Source organism: Panthera pardus, unplaced genomic scaffold (genome assembly GCF_024362965.1).
Source record: "Panthera pardus isolate Hobbes unplaced genomic scaffold, ASM2436296v1 HiC_scaffold_20, whole genome shotgun sequence".
In the NCBI taxonomy this organism is placed as follows: Eukaryota; Metazoa; Chordata; class Mammalia; order Carnivora; family Felidae; genus Panthera; species Panthera pardus.
Window position 1 is genome coordinate 88,072,876 of NW_026526766.1, and position 19,368 is coordinate 88,092,243.

At 59.0% G+C, this 19,368-nt stretch overlaps 1 protein-coding gene across 2 annotated transcripts in view; it reads left to right on the plus strand.

The window, feature by feature from the left end:
* ASS1 (argininosuccinate synthase 1) overlaps positions 1-19,368 on the plus strand; it is a 53,068-nt gene that overhangs the window by 18,624 nt on the left and 15,076 nt on the right. For both annotated transcript variants that reach the window (XM_053908431.1, XM_053908430.1), the window contains exons 7-12: positions 2,851-2,925; positions 6,036-6,106; positions 6,654-6,684; positions 11,888-11,978; positions 14,853-14,937; positions 15,473-15,537. In XM_053908431.1, coding sequence (XP_053764406.1) covers positions 2,851-2,925; positions 6,036-6,106; positions 6,654-6,684; positions 11,888-11,978; positions 14,853-14,937; positions 15,473-15,537 — 418 coding nt within the window. The remainder of the gene's footprint in view (positions 1-2,850; positions 2,926-6,035; positions 6,107-6,653; positions 6,685-11,887; positions 11,979-14,852; positions 14,938-15,472; positions 15,538-19,368) is intronic.

Genomic DNA, 19,368 nt, shown 5'->3' on the forward strand with positions numbered 1-19,368 from the left:
ACCCAAGGTCGGGGCCACCCAGCTAAGGCCCCGGCTCTGCTCCGGCTGCCTGAGCCCTGACCCCCTGCATCCTGGATCCTTTCCTGGGTGGAAATCACCAGGATCTGGGGAATCAACCGCCCCTGCCCGTGGCCTGTCGCCCAGGCATGAGAGCACACATCAGGGCTGTGTGTCGGCCACCGCTGCCTCTGTCCCCCCCCCCCCCCCCAGCCTGGCCTGGGGCCTGGGCCTGTGTCCATCTATCTTATCTGTTCCCTTCCTCCCTCCCTCTCTCCCTTCCTTCCTTCCTTCTTCCCTTCATTCCTTCCTTTCTTCCTGCTTCCCTTCCTTCCTTCCTCCCTCCCTCCCTTTCTCCCTTCCTTCCCTGCCTCTCTCTCCTTCCTTCCTTCCTTCCTTCCTTCCTTCCTTCCTTCCTTCCTCCTTTCCTCCTTCCCTTCCTTCCATCCTCCTTTCCGCCTTCCCTTCCTTCCTTCCTTCCTTCCTTCCTTCCTTCCTTCTTTCCTCCTTCTCTTCCTTCCTTCTTTCCTCCTTCCCTTCCTTCCTTCCTTCCTTCCTCCCTTCCTTCCTTCCTTCCCTCTCTCTCTCCCACCTTCCTTCCTTCCTTCCTTCTTCCTTCCTTCCTTCCCTCTCTCCTTCCTATCTTCCTTCCTTCCTTCCTTCCTTCCTTCCTTCCTTCCTTCCTTCCTTTCTCCCTTCCCTCCCTCTCTCTCCTTCCTTCCTTCCTTCCTTCCCTCCCTCCCTCCCTCCCTCTCTCTCTCCCTCCTTCCTTCCTCCCGCCCTCCCTCCCTTCCTTCCCTCCCTCTCTCTCTTTCCTTCCTTCCTTCCTTCCTTCCTTCCTTCCTTCCTTCTTTCCTCCTTCTCTTCCTTCCTTCTTTCCTCCTTCCCTTCCTTCCTTCCTTCCTCCCTTCCTTCCCTCTCTCTCTCCCGCCTTCCTTCCTTCCTTCCTTCCTTCCTTCTCTCTCTCCTTCCTTCCTTCCTTCCTTCCTTCCTTCCTTCCTTCCTTCCCTCCCTCCCTCCCTCTCTCTCTCCCTCCTTCCTTCCTCCCGCCCTCCCTCCCTTCCTTCCCTCCCTCTCTCTCCTTCCTTCCTTCCTTCCTTCCTTCCTTCCTTCCTTCCTTCCTTCCTTCCTTCTGTATTTACTCAGATCAGACCCTGGGCCAGGCTCCAGGCATACAATGAGTAGACAAGGCTGGGCCACAGAGCTGTAATGTGCCATCAATGGGAGCCCTATGGGTAATTTACGTTTTTCTAGCAGCTGCATCAAAACAAACCGATAAAAAAACACAAAATAAAAAGCGACGGGTGACCTCATTGTAATAATATGTACTGCATGTATGTCCTGAACCCTGTGTACCCCAGTGGTGTCATTTAACCTGCCATCGATGTGAACACATTACTCATGAGATGTTTTCCGTTCTGAGTCTTCAAGCTCCTTGTGCTTTGCGGTGGCAGCACATCCCAGTCGGGACCGGCCACGTTTCGGGTCTCGGTGGCCACACGTGGCTCCTGGCTGCCGGACTGGACAGGACAGGCCTAGGTCTGAGCTCCTTCGAGGTCCCTTCAGGCTAAAGCTGCAGAAGACGTGTCTCCTCCTGAGCACTGAAGGAGCCCTAAGAGGTTTCCTTATTTGTTTATTTAAAAAAAATTTTTTTTAATGTTTATTTTTGATAGAGAGAACGTGAGTGGGGGAGGGGCAGAGAGACACACACACACAGAATCCAAAGCAGGCTCCAGGCTCCGAGCTGCCAGCATGGAACCTGACGTGAGGCTCGAACTCACGAGTCGCAAGATCATGACCTGAGGCGAAGTCGGACACGTAACCGACTGAGCCACCCAGGTGTCCCTTTTTTAAAGTAGAACATCTTTCTCTGTCCCTTTAACCAGCCAGCAGCTGCTTGCTGGGTGGGAGTGACCTGGAGGGAAGCTCTAATGGTCCCCAAACACTGGGCAGCTAAGAAGCCCTCAGCAGTGGCTGCTTGCTAGCTTGTCGCAGGCCGGTGGCCATGGGGGCTTTCTCTTGACCCCTCCTCCCTGGGTTCCCACAGCAGCTTGGGGGAGGAGGGCAAGGTGTCTGGTTTCTGGATCTCTGTCTGCAGAGGCCGAGCCGAGGGGCTGGGATGGGGCCGAGGGCAGGGGCCAAAGCTGAGATGAGATGAGACCAGAGGGTGCCCCCCATGGCTGAGCCTGTGCCAGGGGCAGCTTGCCATCAGAGGCAGGGGCCTGGCTGGCTCCAGGGCTGGGTGGGGGCTCTTCTTGAGGACCTGACCCTTACACCCCCAGGCTGATGGGGCCCCCCGTGAAATGAGCTCAGTCCCCTCAGTCAGGCTGTGACTCCTCTCCCTTCCCCACCCAGCGCAGCTCCGGCATGCAGAAGGCAGGAGAACAAGAGAAATGGGTTGAGAGCACCATGCATTATCTCTGAGCCCTGCAGGGCTTCTGCAGTGGTGTGGACCGCCCCCCACCCCCACCCCGGGCAGGGGTCGGGGGTTGCTAGCCCTCTGACCGGGGGTCCTCGTAGGAAACCCGAGGCCTGTCTGGTTCAAACCCTCAAGTCTCAGAGAGACGGATGCCTGGAAAGCCAGAGAACCCTTCTGGGGGCCACAGGGCCATCCTGCCGTGGAGCTTGGGCCTCTACAAAGCACGCCCCCCCCTCCAGTGTAGCAGGTCCTGTCCATCCCGTGCCTAATGGGGTACCACTGGCCACCCCACACGGACTGTATTCTCTCCGGGGGGGATGCAGTGGGGGACTCCCCACCCAGGTAACCGTTGGAGTCTTGGGCCCCTTAACAGAGGGCCAGAAGAAGCCAGCATCTGGGCTCTCCCACATCTGACTCCTTGTCCCCATGCCCAGGTCATCGCTCCCTGGCGGATGCCTGAGTTCTACAACCGGTTCCAGGGCCGCAATGACCTGATGGAGTATGCGAAGGTATGGCTGAGTCCCCCCCACCCCATCACCCCCAGCCCTGGCCCTCCGGGCATATCCCTTCCAAGGGGCTGGACCAGCAATACAAGGCTAAGGCTGATCCTTATCCCGGGGGGGGGGGGGTGGCGGGGGGGGGGTACCGAATCTCTGTCCCAGCTGCCTCCCCCACCGTGGCACCTGTCCCCTGGGCCAGCCCCACGGTGGGCGCTGTGGTCACTACCTGGGCTGGGCATCTCCACGGAGAGTCTCCAGTCCGCCAGGTCAGAGGGTGACAGGCACCCCGTGCCTCCCCCTCCGTGGGAGGTGTGAGTGAGGTGTTCTTTGGCCCTCCGTTACCTGGCTGCTAATGGTCCCCGGCGCTTTGCAGGGAACAGGTAGGCACGCTGAGGGGCAGTGGCAGACAAAGGCTGGTGTCGAGCCAGCCCTTTTGAAGTACAAGTTGCAATAAAACATATTAGAAGTTTTGCATCAAGATCCTTAGCCGCTCCCCAGGGCACCTTTCTTTTTAGCGACTCAATGGCAGCTCTTGACAAACAGCCTCAATCAATCAGACGGGGGGAAAAGCGACTCGTTGCACACGCCAGCAAATTGCTCAGGTTTTAAATAGCAGTCACCAGGGCTGGCTGTGAGCCCTCACCGCAGCCAAGGTGCCGCGTGGTAGGGGACCCGGCGGGGACGCGGCCCTGCCCCTGCCGCCAGCATCCCATTAAGACCTGGAGGGCTTGGAGGAAAGATCTCCTGTACCATCTGTTGTTTCATTATTAAGAGGGGAGTTTACGAGAGGAAGCCCATATGTTGCCAAACAAATTGTCAAATAGCAGAGCTATTAAGAGAACCCGGTTGACAGGGCCTCCCCCGCCGCCCCCCCACAAGCCCTTCGTCTCCTTGATCCTGAATATGGAACACGTTTCATCTTTAAGAATAATGAATTGGAACCCCCACCCCGAACTACATTCTCACGACTGCCGTCCTGGTTCAAGAGAGGGCCAGGGCGACCCCACGCGTGGCCCTTCGTTTCCGTTAAGCCCCACACAAAAGCGGCTCCTGGTTTTCCCAGCAAAGATGAATTTCCTTCCCAGATTTTGGGGGAGAAGTCACTTCACTGAGCTTCTGTCCCCAATAACCTTAGGACAGGAGAGCATGGCGGGGAGGGGGGTGAGGAACAGGCGAGTCTGGGGCCCCAGGCCTTGGGTTCTCCTCCCCCCGCCCCTCGACGGGCGGGCAGTATCTGCATTGAGCTCCAGGGAGTCTGAGCACATTCTGGGAGGGAGGCCGTGTTTCTGCACCCAGGAAATGACCAGAATCACTGAACAGCAACCAGGCTTTGTCCAAAATTCAGAGCCAGGCAGCTGATTCAGCTGAGACAAAAAATCAATGGGGCTTTGAAAACCCCTGCTTTCAAGACCCGTAAGTTACCAAGGCCAAAAGGTGGGGTCGGAGACCCGCAAACATGTGTTGCCTGCATTTTCCATCCAGCCCCCCCAAGCCATCGTCCAAGGGGGAAAACACTCAGAATCACCCGTCCTCAGCATTGTCACCCTAATTAGTTTCTTTTAAAAAGCCAGCGGACAAGCCAGGGGGGGCTACAAAGCAGGGCGGTTGCTGCATACATGTTGACGAGGGTTTTTTTTGTCTCAGTTGCAGTGAGAATTTCTTTGCGGGCGGGGTGGGGGTGGGGGAGCCTCAGGACAGAGAGGGGAGGGGAGACAAAAATCTCTTTGGAGGGGCTGCCCATCCTGCCTTCCCTCTCTCGTCTCCTTACTCCGACCACGACCAAGGAGCCCCAGTGGGAAACAAGGCAAAAGTGTTTCCAAACCATCCCCCCAAACGGGCTGCAGGGAACCCATCTGCTGGCTTTCTCCGCCCCCAGCCCGGGGATGCCAGCGCCTGCACAGGGTCCCGGTCCCCACAGCTGGCCCACTCTACCTGGAGGGAGCCTAAGGCCAGCACGTGCATTTGACTCTTGGCAACCTGGCGGGGAGACAGGCGGCCCCCCAACGCTGAGCAGCCCTCTAAATGGGGTGTTCTGTTTGCCCACAAATTCTCGAGTAGATACGGACTTACAGAAACGTTCCCCTGGTAAAGCTTGAGAAAAACGACTTAGAGGGCTTTTAGCTTCATTTACCTTGAAATTTTAAGGTGAGGCTGAAGGAAACCCAGGGGCTCCCTGGAGGAGGCTGGAATCTTACAGTCGTGGGAATAAGTGTGGCTCAGGGTGGCCCGACCAGGAGAGGCAGAGTGGTGCTGGTGGGGGCTACGGGGCTGGGCCTGGCTAGGTCTAGGACCACAGAGGGCACGGTGCCGAAAGGGGGCTTGGAGGCAAAGCGTCAGGTGTCACTGCCTTAAAGGGGCCTGGCTGGGCCCCTCAGCTGCCTCTGCCCAGTAAGCGTGTGTGCGTTAGATTCCGGCTGAGTATCCACCCAGGGCAGCGTGGGGTAGCTAAGGGGGTCAGCCTCCTCCTTATTCGGAAAGGGCCTTCACAGTGAGATCGCCAACAGCCTTTCAGACCCAGGGTCTCGGGTGGGATGAGTTTTCTCCTTGCATGACGGATGGAACCATTTGGGAAGCAAAACACGATTAGAACCAAGAGAGGAGGATGGAGAGGGTGCGGATCGGCCCAGGCTGTTCTTTGCAGGGTTGCAGAGTGATGGGTGTGGCCGTTGCACCAGGCAGGGGGAGAGGGGTGCCTCCCAGAAAGTGCCAGGCCCGTATCGTAAACAAGTGTCGTGGGCTAGAAGCCCTTTGCTTGGGGCACAGATGGCTTCCGCGGTGGAAGTTTGGAACCTTCCAGCCCCCCACCCTCCCGCTCAGAGGGTCGGGGACCCATTCTAATGCTCAGAATCTTCTGGAAGGAACCTCCAAGGTCAGTATCCACTCCACGACGTCGCAGACACCATCCTGTGGTTTCTGCACGTGCGGGTCCAGCCACAGGGCCCTCACTCTCCGTGCAGCCTGGAGGAGGGGAGGAACACTAGAGCGGGGCCCTGGCCTTGACTGCGTGGTGGCCAGTGTGTCTGCAGCCTGGAAAGAAAACCAAGGCAGCCGGGCCTGCCCCTCAGGCCTCCTTCACGCTGCCTCACTCCCACCCCCCCTGTGTCACTTCTTACCTGCAGCAACACGGAATCCCCATCCCGGTCACCCCCAAGAACCCGTGGAGCATGGACGAGAACCTTATGCACATCAGGTAAGGAAGACGTCCCCCGCCTGTCCGCTGCCCCACCCCGTGTCAGGGAGCACCTGCCTGCTCAGGGCAGATGTCACGGTGACCGCATGCGTGGACCGACCCACTTGTAGCTCATTGCACGGCCCTCTGGGGGGTAGATAGATGATAGGCACCTGGCCTCCGCTGGGGTATCCGGAAGGCTTCTCGGAGGAAGTGACATTTGACATTCAAACTTCAAGGATGAGAACGGACTGGACCGGCCTAGGTGCACGCAGTGTTTTAAGCAGAGAGAACAGCATGTGTGAAGCGCCCCCCCCCAAGATGGGAAGCCCTGGGGCCGTGCCCCCCCCCCCCCCAGAAGATTGAGGGAAATGTCCCAGGGTCTTTCCTACAACCTGCAGTTCCCACAGCCAACTATGGTGGGCTCAGAATGTTCCAGGCGGGGCTGGCAGCGGTTGCTTTGGCAGAGAAAGAAAGGCAGGGCAGACTTGTGTTGGGCATGGTGGGGGTGGGGGGTGTCTCCCTGCCCCTCCCCAGCTGATCCCCTGTCTTCCCTCTCCCCCTGCAGCTACGAGGCTGGAATCCTGGAGAACCCCAAGGTAATCCCCCCCACCCCGTTTCCTGTGAACGGGCTGCCTGCTCCGGGCCCGATGCTGTCTGATGTGATTGTAGCCTAATTTGAAATTTCACGGGGGCCGGGTGTGGGCCTGGGGCCGAGCCCTGCCTGCGTCCAGATCCTCCCCACCGCCCCCCACCTCCCCTCGCCGCCTCCCCACTCCATGCTGCTGCGTTTTGAGACAACCCCCCCCCCCCCCACTCCCTGGCTCTCTTTTTCTAATTGCCGCCCGAGATGAATAGGGGAAGGAAATATTTCAGGACAGCATGGAGAGAGTGTGTGATTGTAAGACAATAAAGAAGCAATTAGGCAGATGAGACACTTGTAGGAGGGCCCAGGCTGTGCCCACCAGCTCTCAGGCCGCTAGTGCTGCAGTGGGGTGGGGGGTGGTACAGATTAGAGCCTCAGGACCCATTTGTCTGCGTTTTCTGCTTCCACGGCAGCCCGAGGCAGGCCGCCCTGATCCCGGGTCCCCAGCCTCCCAGGCTGGCCAGGCTGGGCCTCAGCCCTGTTTGAAGTTTAGGATTTCTCTCCCTGGGGGGTTTCCCTTTGTATCTCCCCCTGCCACCGTGGGAGATGGGGGCTGGGGCGGGGGGGGGGGGTGGTGAGGGGTGGGGGGGGGGACCCGGACGAAATCTATCCTGGGAAAAGAGAAAAATCTCTTTGTCCCTGAGGGAATGTGTCTCCATTCCCTGGCCCAGCCCCACACCAGGGCGGCTGGTTTGGGGGTGGGGTGAGCTGCTGGGTGGCTGACGTTAGGGAAGAAGTGTGCTGTGTGGGGTGGGGGTGCTTGGGCAGCGGGGTCTGGGGGATCCAAGAAGGCCAGCTGGAGGGGGGGGGTGCCCTGGTGGTGCCGGTGAGGGTCGGAGAGCTGGAGCCCCTGCCGGGAGTCCTGGGGGGGCCCCCCGGAGGGACCAGGCCTCTCCGGCAATGTGGGTGATATTGTAACAGCTTCCCAGTGACCATTTCTGGGGCCAGGCCCGGGTTTAGCTTCTTCTTGGATTCCTTTCCTTGGCTCCTAGCCATAAGCCAGTCCTCATCTTACGGGAGAGGAAAGGGAGAAACCAAGGCCCAAAGTTAAGTGGCTCCCCCCACCCCACCGCCTTCCTAGGGCACCCCATCTCAGGAGCTGGCCCTCCTGCCTCCGTGGTTCCCCCAGTGCCCGCCCCCACCCACACTCGGCTCTGCCCAATGTGTCACTCAAGAGAGCCCGCACCCTTGCCCCCTGGGGGCTGATGGCCCCACGGGGCTGCTGCCTGCTGGCCACAGGTTTTTCCAGTTCATGCTCTGCTGACCCCATGACACTCAGGCCAGCCACCCCTAATTAGCCAGTCAGTCAGCGCCAAGGGGGGCGGGGGAGGCTGAGCCTGGCAGAGGCAGAGCTGCGCAGAGGCAGGCTGTGACCCCGACCCCTTTCCAAACATCCTGTGGCACTCTCACCCACCAAGGGGCGGCTGGGGGGGCGCGGGGAGCAGAGCCAAGGCCAGAGGGGAAAGTGCCCCTTGGGCAGTGCTGGGGGTGCAGATGGCTGTGTGACCCTGGGCAGACCCTCCCCCTCAGGCCTCCTGTCTAACGAGGGCGGTGGATGGATGCGTAAGGGCCAAAGAGTGTCTTTGTAGGAATTCTGCCACCCGCTCAAGTTGGGAAGGCTGGGGCCTCAGGCCCGGAGCTAAGAAACTGGGCTCTGAATCCTGGCTCTGCCCCTTGGTGCTGTGCCGCCTCGGGCAAGTGACCCAACCTCTCTGAGCCTTTGATTCCTCATGCACACAGTGGGAGGCCCCAGCCAGCCCTTCCCTTCTGCGGCTCTTGGCCTGTCCCTAGCACAGGGCGACGACACCTCGATCTTAGCGCCGGGCTCCCCGCCCCCCCCCCCCCGCCCTCCTTACACAAAGATTCTTTGGGGGATAAAGGGGCCGAGATCCTCGTGGGACCCCTCTCATCGGGTAGGGAAGGCTGGGCTGGGTATGAGTGAGAGGAAACATCGTTCCCGCTGGGCAGTGTGGGGTAAGGCTGAGGACCCCACGGTCCGGCTCTCCGGGGCCTGCCCAGCTTGGTGGCAGGGGTGGGGGGGCTCCCCCAGCCTAAACCCCAGGACCCCCCCCCCCCCGCTTGCATCTCTAGATGCCCTGTGCATGGTGCCAGCCTCCACCCCCCCCCACCCCCCCTGCCCCACCGGCAGCCCTGGCCCCCTTGGGAGGAGATGGGGAGACAGCTTAAGGGAACGGGGGCCCCCCTCCCCCTCTCCAAAAAAAGCCCCAAGACCTGCCGAAGGGAGGGTCTGAAGGCAGATGGCGGAGCCATTTTCTGCCTCCGTGAGGGCTGATTGAAGGGCAATGAGGCAGCTAATGCGAAGAAAGATAGAAATTTACTTGCTTTAACTTCATACGGCACACAGTGAAAGAGTTCATTCAGTCGCCGGCCCGCCATATCTGATGGATGAATAAACCATTTTCAGCATCGACCATGCCTCTACATCATGGTTTAGTTCATGGGCCATTTGCTTCCAATTTCTCCTTCTCGGCCCTGTTTCATGCTTTCTTTCGGCCTCTCCCCCCACCCCACCCCCCACTCTCTCTCTTTTTTTTTCTTCACTCTCTTCCCTCCCCCCCCCCCGCGCCCCCCCCCCAGATGACATTGGAAGTGAGCCCTCCCGCTGGGAGGGATAAATAGATGGTATTGATACTCGGCAACAAACTATTTGTCATTCGAACTGGGCTTTTAGGAGGGAGAGTAAAAAAGAAGGCAGGCGCCCGGCCACCTCGGAATGCAAAGCAAATGTCACTTGATTTCTATTTAGTTATTTTATTTAATCGGTGCTGTCAGGGTGTCGGAAACCGGCAGGACAGCTGCATCCGACGTCCACCGCAGAGTGTGGGTCGCTGGCCGTGCGGCTCTGCCCGCCTCCTCTGTCCTCCCAAGTACAGGCCATCTCGTCCTCCGTTCCCAGCTTCGCAGAGAAGCGCGGCTGGAGGTCAGGCAGCGCTGGGAGGGGGGTGGGGGGTGGGAGGAAGGAGCCGTGGGTGCGGGACCGGGGACCCTCAGCGCTGGCACCCCGCTTGGAGTTCATCCTGGGCTGTGGGGAAAGGGGCTGCGGAGTCAGGGGGGACACCCAGAGGTCCAAGCCCTGCTCTCCACTTTGCCTTTTGGCCAAGGACGGTTTGTCATCGGGCCTGCCTGTGCCCAAGGAATGCGGTGGTCGGCAGGACCCAGCGGTGCCTGGGGACCCAGCGGTGCCTGGGGAGCTGGGCATTTCTCTGAAACCACGCGAAGCCTGTCCCCACCGTGCACGATGGTGGCTGTCTCGGGCCCAATCCCTCCTGCTGTTTCTCAGCCCTTTGGTTTCGAAACCAGCTGGGGAACAGCAGGGGGTGATGGGAAGAACACTGAACAGGGAGTCTAGAGTCTACACTGGGGGAGGGGGGCGGGACAGGCAATATGATTGGGTCAAGCCACTTCTTTGGCCTTGGTTTTCCATCTCTGCCGTGGAGGCATCAGGTCCTGAAGGACCCTCTTCTGCCCTGAGTCTGTCTTTGAGGTCAGCTCTGGAGGCTTATTCCCACCCTACAGATGGAAACGGATGAAGGGATACAGCGGGGCCCAGGTCGTGCAGCAATCTGGAGGTGAGGGGTCCACCGCAGACCCTTGCGTGAGCTCAGAGGTGGAGATAGAAGCCCAAGCATCCCCCTTGCCCAGGACTGAGGGGTGCCTAGGCGGGCGGGAGCCAGGATGGCTGGTCACTCGGGCATACAGCCAAGAAGCAAAGTGACCACAGGCGAGGGGGCCCAAGGCTCCTCTGCCGGCCCACCTCTCCTGGACAGGCTCTTCCTGGAGGCAGACGCCACAGGGGGCCTGTTCCAGCTGCCATACCCCCCCTGCAGGGCAGGTCACAATTTGCACCCGACCTCCCTGCCATTTTCTTGGGTGATGTGCACGCCCAGTAAAAATTACAAAAACCATCCTGTGTGCTTATGGTGGAAGATGGTCAAGGGCAGGGATTGTTTCCCCATTTTGCAGGTGAGGGAAGCAGTCCCTCCCCCTCCCCCGGCCCCAGGCCGGAGATCCTGACCCCTGGCTGAGGGTATTTCCCACCAGTCTAAAACCCAGCTCGTGTCTGTGGCCAATCTCGGGGTTCCCTGTCCCGGGCAGGGTTCAGGCTTGCACAGAACCTAGTTGCAGCCATGGTCCGCCCCCCGCTCCCCGCTCAGCCTCTATTTCTTCATCTATAGATAGGATGATAGCACTTGACCTTACCAAAGGGGGCCGCTGGGAACCTGAAAGAAACTGCAGGTGGAAAGAGACCCGTGAATGTCTACAGGGTTCTGAAAGCAAAGATTTAAGGAACTATGTGTCCCAGGGTGTCCCAGGTGGAAACTGCTAGGTCCGGGGTGCCCACAGGAGAGACTAGAGCAGTCAAGCTGAGAGGCAGGCCCCCCTCCCCTCAGTGGCAAGGATCCTGGGCCGGCGGGGAGTCTGTGTGTGGGGGGGGGGTGGGGGGGGCGGGTAGCCAGGGCCTCGGGAGCCCCAGGCAGTCAACGGTCCCTCTGCCGCTGGATCAAGACGAGAGGCCCATTTTCCAACACGCCCAAGGAAAAATATACATAAAGGTTGATGTGCTTTCAAATGGGTTTTTGCTTTACTCTTCTCTTTTCTCCCTGTGAGTATTAACCTCGGGGACCCCGGGGACGGCTCGGCCTGCCGGAGCACCTGCTGGGGTCACGCGTAGTCATTAGCTTTGCGGTCAGTGCAGAATAAACCCCAATTCCCGGCGCCTGCGAGAGCGAGCGCCCGCTCCCGGGAAGCCCGCTGCCACCCGCCCGCCCGCCTCGCTCCTCCAAAGTCACACTTTTCTTGCCTGACTTGTTCCTCTGCTGCTATTCTTTTCTATTCTACCTCCAGCTGTGGGGGCGTCGAAGAAAAAGATGAGATCAAGTTGAGGGGAAAAATTGTCATTTCTTGAGCCCTTTGTTTCCCAGGCCCCTGGCAAGTGGGGGGGTGCAGGGGGGAGGCCAGCTCCGGGCTGGGGGGCTGGGAGGACCATGGGTCCGTGCCAGGTGGTGGCAAGGGCCGTAGCCCCCCAGTTCCGGAGAAGGGGTGCAGATGTCTGCGGGAGGTGGGGTGCAGGGACTGGCAGGGCACAGCTTGGCTCTGGGCACCCCGGCCTCCAACCTCTTTCTGTCTTTTATCAGAACCAAGCGCCTCCAGGCCTCTACACAAAGACCCAGGACCCCGCCAAAGCCCCCAACAGCCCTGACATCCTTGAGATCGAGTTCAAGAAAGGTAGGTGCCCGCCTGTTGGGACGCGAGGGGGTGGGCTCTTGGGGCCCTGGGGTCCTGGCTCCTTTACCCTGTGCCCAGGCCTGGGCACGAGCCCTCTCCATCCCTCCTGTGTTCCCGGAAGCCAGAATTCAGGTTTCCCAACCCCCGCTTCCCCAGATGGCATGGTCCACGGAAGCCCCCCAGGCTTAAGAGAAAAGCACCCTCAGTGGCCCATCACATGGGCTTACGGGCACCAGCTCTGACGTGACAGCATTCCAGTCCCCAGGCAGTCATTTGCCAGCTGCTTTGGGACTTGGGACAGTCATTCAGCTATCCTGGGCCTCAGTGTCCCCTTCTGTAAACTGGTGATAAAAGCATCCGCCGCCTGGCATTTTCATGGCATGGAATGAGGTCTGAAAGGGACATGTCTGCTACAGGGTTCCGGCACCAAGGAGGTGCTCAGTAAATGGCGGGTCTTAGAGAGCCAGCCTCGGGGGGCCCCTCTGACCCCACAGCTAAAGCCTCAGCTAGTCCTAGGCTCGACGCTGTCCACACCCCCTACCCCAGACTCAAAGCTGCCACCACTCTTGTTCGCTTTGGCCGTGGGTGGGTGTCCTGATCTCCCTAGCTTCACTGCTAGCAGCAAGACATGTTTGCTGGCCCGGCCTGAGTGCCCAGTCTCGAGCCTGGCACCAGGCACACCTCTTGCCGCAGAGGACAGATGGGAAGGCAAGGTGAGCCTGGTAATGAGAAGGGCGGGACCAGGCTCAGAGTGAGGGTTCAGGGCACCCAAGGAGAGGACCTGCCCAAGCAGCTGTAGAAATCGGGGAGGCTTCCTGGAGGTGGTGCTAGGCAGGAGCTAGAGCATCCAGCAAGGTGGGGGGGGGGGTGCATCCTGAGTCTGGACAAGGAGGCTGGACAGTCCATCCACAAGGCCACTCCCTGGGCTAGAACAGAGCGGAGGGAGAGGGATATGTTCCCTCCCAGGGCACCTCAGAGACCTAGGATGGGGAAGGGGAGGTGGGGGTTCAGATCTGTGCCTCACTCGTGCTGGTGTGACCTTGACAGCCAACTTCACCCCTCTGGGCCTCGGGCTCACTTTCCTATAAAACAGGCCATGGAAATGATGCTCGTAGGTGCTGAGTATGATGTGTGGAGCGAGACGGTGGGAAATAGAGGCTGTTAGTACGCGGATCATCCGCCTCTCCTGGCCTTTCCCAGGAACCTGGCCAAGCCAGCGGGTGTCTTCATTGCCCCCCACCCCCCGCATCCATTCAAACGCTTGAATTTCATGCCACTTGGGAACCAAAGGGCCCGTGGTCTGACGCCCCCGCAGGTAGCTGAAGCCCTAAGTGCCCATTCTGTCTGACCCAGGTCTGGTCCACAGGCATGGGGCATCTCCGGGCACCATCTCGAAGAAGGTGGCAGGAGGGGACCCAGGCAACACCTCCGGCAGGTTCCGCCGGGGAGCCTGGGAGAGGGTGGGAGGCGGGCGGGCAGGCGGCAGCGGGGTCCCGGACACAAGGCTCTGGCAGCCTTTTCTTCCAGAAATAGGGCAGCCCCAAGGGCTGAGCTGGAGAAGAAACGTGATCCATTTTAATGATTTGGGGAACCGTCTGGAAAAAAAAAACAACAAAAAAACAGACGGGAGGAGCCGTCCCCGACTACTCCCATTCACTCTCTAGTTAATTTATTTGAAGTTTTAATCTAATTATTAACTATTTTAAAGGCTAAGAGGCTTTCTCCGGCAGCAGCATCGACAATGTTAGCTCCTCTCTGGGGCAGGCCCCCATCCAAGGCCCCTGCGAAGGCCATAATAGGACCGGGAGGGAGAGAAAGGGAGAGGGGAGAGGCGGGCAGTGGCGAGAGGGGCTTAAGGTTCATTATTGGGCAGACTTACATTTAATAGCAATTTACAACCAAGTTATAAAACCCCTGGAAATGGGGGTGAAGAATGGCGAGGTGACAGCGCCTTGAGGGAAGCCCCTCCAAGCGGCGCCCGGCTAATAAAGACTGGAAAGCCGCTATAGAGGCTGATTGGCCCCCGGTCGCTGGCTACATGGTAATGAGCTGGGCAGATGGGTGGGGGATTATCCGCCAACTTTGAACAGCTTTTCTTTGTCACTGTTACAGCTCTCTTGTTAGCCCCCTGATACATTCATTGCTCATTTCACACCGCTCCAGAAAAGTGCCCCCTTGCTATTCAAAGTCAACCCTGAACCCACCCACTGCCCCCCTTGACTCGGCCCTGCCCTCCCCTCCCCGAGCAGCGGCCACCTCCCTCCTGCCCTCCTGCCACCCCAGCCCCGACTTCTCAGAATTCACGGACACCTCCCGACACCTCGCCTGCTGGAGCGGGCACCCCTTTACCCCGGCAATTGGATGGCTGTGGCTCTGGAGGTCTGGGGTGCGGGGTCCGGGGGGTCCACCTGACGGACGTGGCAGGGGGCTGTGAGTGTGTGTGTGTGTGTGTGTGTGTGTGTGTGCGCGCATGTGCATACACGAGCCCGAGCCCCTCCGCATCTCGGCCAGGCGGCCTGGGTAGCTGGTGGGACAGAAGGTGCCCGGGCGTAAGACAATGGTGGAGCGTGAAATTCAATTAGTTCAGGGCTGGTTCCAATTTCACAGCCCCTAAATGCAAAAGGGACAGAGAGAATGGGAAGGGTGGGGGGCGCGTTTTTATTGCATTTTCCCTTTCATTCTGGGGGGCGTTCTCGCCCCTTCTCTCCCTCCAGCAGGCCCCAACCTGCACAGGGCTTTTCAAGGAGTCATTTGGAGTCCATATCTGTCACATCCATTTAAGGCGTTGCGGGTGGAGGGAGAGGGCGGGGTGCCAGGCACAGGCTCCTCCGAGCTCCGGGCCCGCAGGCCCACCACCCTCTCCTCCTGCCCTAGGGGTCCCCGTGAAGGTGACCAACGTCAAAGACGGCACCACCCACCGCACGTCCCTGGAGCTCTTCATGTACCTGAATGAAGTCGCGTGAGTGCCCGCAGCCTTTCCCGGCCTCCTGGGAGACCACCATCTCGGGCAAGCCCTGGCACAGGCCATTGTGGCTGATGGTCACGGCCTGGGGCTTCGGGGCCAAGGGGGATGCGCCTGGGTCCTGCCGGTGGCCTTTGGCACGGCCCGTAGGCAGGGGGTCTCCTGGTTTGAGCTTCTGAGCCCTCCGTCTGACCCGAGACCGGGACAGAAGGAAAGATGAGCAGGGGGTAGGGCTGGTGCCATGCAAGGCCTCAGGACGGAGGTAACAAGTGGCAAACTCAACTGCGTGACCCAGGCGATCTTTCCACCCTCGGGGTCTCAGTTTCCCCACCTGTGCAATGGGCGGTTGAAGCAGGTGACTTGGCTCAGATGTCCTTTGAGTCTTGGATCCTGCGATGGTGCCGGGCACCCCCCCATGTGGCTCTGTGGCTCTGGCGCCCCGCAGCTGAGAGCCCAGCCAAGAGGGCGGCCTCCGACTCGCATCCTCGCGGCAGGGCGGCATCTGGTTTTCAAGAACCCGCTCTCCCCGCAGGGGCAAGCACGGCGTGGGCCGCATCGACATCGTGGAGAACCGCTTCATCGGGATGAAGTCCCGAGGTGAGTCTGCTCTCCGCCCTCGGGGGCACGTCTCAGCTTCCAGAGACTCCAGAAGCCCCCCAGATCGCCATCCCATCGGGACGTCGGGGCAGGTTCCTTCCCCCCACCAGACCGTTTCTCCCCTGTGAAGCGGGGATAGCGGGCCGTGTGTCCCTGACTCCCAAGGGCATCATGAGAGGCACTGTCCCAAGAGTGAGGAGGAAGCTGGGGGTCCAGGAGGGGCTCAGAGGCGAGGGAAGGCCAGGGACGGGCCTGGAAGCCAGGCTCCCCTGTGCCCTGGGTGGGTCGGCCAGGTCTGGAGGCAGACCATGCAGGGCCGATTTCACAGTCATTAAGGCTTCTTTGAGGAGGCCGCCAGCCCAGCAGGGCAGGAATCCTGCCAGGGGTGGGCGCTATGGGCTGCGCTGGTCATGCGAGGGGGGCCTGCGCCTGGGTTTGGGGCAGCTGACTCGGCTAGGCTAGGCCGCCCGTAGCTGCTTTTGGCTGGCCCAGGAGTGGAGAGAGGTTGGTCCCAACCAAGCAGGTGCCTGTCTCTTCTCTTTAGTAAGCAGAGCCCTGTGATTTTCCGGCCATCGCTCACAGGGGCATCAGACCGATCAGTCCCCAGGCCACACCCTCCCCTCCGGGACTCAGTTTCCCCATGCAAGGGGATCTCAAATCCCCACAGGAACTGGGTCTGTCAGCATGATATAAAGCAATGCTGCCTCCTTAGGGAACTTTAAGAGGGAGAGGGAAATCTTGCAGCAGTGAGAGCCCCCAAATCGAGCCCCTGATTTTTTAAATACTGGTGGTGAGCTTGGGGGGGGTCCCGTGTTTTGACAGATATTCAGCTTGCTTTGCTTAGGTTCGATTTATTTTATGTTATTTTTTATTAAAAACAATTTTTTTTTAATCTTTATTTTTGAGAGACAGAGTGTGAGCAGGGGAGGGGCAGCGAGAGAGGGGGACACAGAATATGAAGCTGGCTCCAGGCTCCGAGCTGTCAGCACAGAGCCGGACGCGGGGCTCGAACTCACGAATTGTGAGATCATGACCTGAGCCGAAGTCGGACGCTCAACCGACTGAGCCACGCAGGCGCCCCGTATTTTATGTTATTTTTAAAAGTTCATTTACTTATTTGGAGAGAGGGAGCACGAGCAAGAACACACGTGCGAGATGGGAGGGGCAGACAGAGGGGGAGAGAGAGAAAATCCCAAGCAGGCCCCACACTGCTATCGCAGGGGGGGACGTGGGGCCCGAACCCACAAACCATGAGATCATGCATGCCCTGAGCAGAAACCAAGAGTCAGATGCTTAACCGACGGAGTCACCCAGGCGCCCCTTCTTTGGGCCAATTTAAAAAGATAACACAAGCCAAAGGCAGCCAGGCCAAGGGATAGTCACGGCGCTTTGTCCTTTAGGACATTTTTACTAAGATTCTCAGATGCAGAGAGCTGATGGCCAGATTTCAGCTGTCAGAACAGCGCGCTGGGCCGGGAGGCAGGGTGTGGGAGCTGTCACTCAGGCTGGCCCAGGCTTGCCCGGTGACCTCTGACTTGTCAGCTCGGGGCCCCCGTTGGCCCACGTGTGACGTGGTAGGCACGGGGGTGGAGGTCGGATCTTCTTGCCTATGACCTGTTTGGATGTGTCTCCAAAGGTGTGGGGAGGAGGGAGGCAAAGTGACTCCTTAGCCTCTTTCCCATGATTTTTTTTTTTTTTTTCCCTCCTGGTCTCAGCTACTATCTTCCAGAAGCAACCTAATTGAAACTCTCAGGGAAGGCCTTGTCAGAACAATATTACTAATTAGCTGCTACCTTTTACCCTCGCTTACCTTTGTCTCTTACCTGTATTAACGTCTAATTAAATGTCCCTTTGTCTCCGTCTGCCCTTGGGAGACAGCACAATGTAAAATCGTGCGAGGCAGATCTAGGCGGACCTTGGGGAGCCACAGATCGGCAACCTTCATTTGACAGAAGGGGAAACCAAGGCCAGGACTGATGCCCAGACCCAGAGAGGCGTGGGGCTGAGGCCAAGAGCTGAAACTCGGGGGTGGGGCACACCCAGGTTCCGGCCGTGTTGCATAGTGGGATCAGGTGCCCCACAAATGACAGCAGCCACAGAGGCATGCTGGAAGGTCAAAGGCGGCCTGTGCCCTCGGGGAGCTCAGTGTGGCTCAGAGGCATCCTCTATGGCACCTGCCGTCATGACCTTCCCGAGCCATCATTCGTGGATTGTGGACGTGTCTCGGTGCTTTGGAGGGTGACGCCAACCGACCGGGACAGGCACTTGTGGTGAAAACGAATCACCTTCCGGGTAGGGACTGGCCTGAGGTCACTCTGTGAAATGGCATCCCGCAAAGTAGGGACAGTCGAGTAAACTTGAAGGGGGGGTAGTCATGAAGGCCTGGACGGGGCTATGCTGAAATGACACCCTGGAGACGGTGGCAGGAGAATGGGCTTCAGCGGGTAGATGTGGAAGAGAGAGGGTGGAGTGGAACATTCTGGGGGGATTAGTGAAGAAGTTAGGGGGCGCCCCAGGTGGCCTGTTAGGTCTGAGGGGGAGCCGAGCCCCTGGAACCTGATGGAGGCACATTGGAGGGCTGGGCTTTGATAGAAGACGTGAGTCCCTGTCTCAGCTCCATCACCACTGGGAAAGCGACTTAGCCTCTCCGGGTACTCTGCGTGTACCCGTGGGGAGCCGTCCCTAAAGGCACAGAATTGAGCCCGAGGGCTGTAGAGCCTTTGGAGCAGACAGTCGACATTCCGGCTCCCAAGAACTTGCTGTGTGACCTCAGCAAGTGGCTTTCCCTCTCTGTGGCCCCAGCTGTCGAAGGTGGGGCCGGCCTGGGTGATCTTACCCCTTGGAAGTTGTAATTTGCCTGTTTTCTTACTTGGATCAGAGGGGGTGAGAGAAGACAGCTGCTTCGCGATTTCTCGGGTGGTGTCCTGTTTCTACGAGTAATTCGTTGGGAGGATGAACGAGCCGGGGGGGGGGGGTGGTGGTAAATGAGGGTGCTGGGGATGTCCACACGACAAGGTCTTTATGAAGTCCACAGTAATGGGAGAAGCTGTTAATTGTCAACGATATTGAGGGCAGAACAGGAAGACGCTGTTGTCCGACGCTCCGTGTACAAGGGGAAAATGTCGTTTGTATTGATTTTACAAAGCTCATAATTGAAATTCGTTAAAGGGCTTGGTTTCTTTTTTTTTTTGGGGGGGGTGGGAGTTGGGTAGGGAGCTGGGCAGTGCCACTGCCCTGAGCCTGGGGTGGTCATGGGGTCAGAGGGGCAGGGGACTGGGGAGGCTGCAGACGGAAGTCCTTTTGCTGTATTGTGGCTGTTCACGTTGTCATTATCACATTATCTTTTTAACTCTGGAGGGGGGCTAATTAAGTGAAGTAAATGAAATCAGTGGGGAGGAGAAGGGGGGCAGGGCAGGCAGGAGGGGAGCGGGGAAGGCGCCAGCTCCTGTCCTTCTGCTCACCTTCTCCTTCTCCAGCCACCTCGGCTCCCTTCTTCGCTCCCAGCCCTGTCCCTCCCCGGCTCACTTCTGCCTGCTGCTGCCTCTCCCCCCTGCGGACTCCCTGCCTCTCCTCCTCATTGCCTGCTTCTCCTCTTCCCTCTCCTGTCCCTCTCTCCTCCACCCTTTCCATCTCTCTCCCACTCTCCCCTCCTGTCTCACTTCCTCCCGATTCCTCCACTTTCTGGCTAAGAAAAACCAAGGGCTGCCCGCCCACTTACCCACCTGCCTGCCCACCTGTCCAGGCCTCCCAGAGGCTCCGCTCAGATGGAATGTTCCAGATGGAGAGGAGAGAGAGAGAGAGAGAGAGAGAGAGAGAGAGAGAGAGTTATGC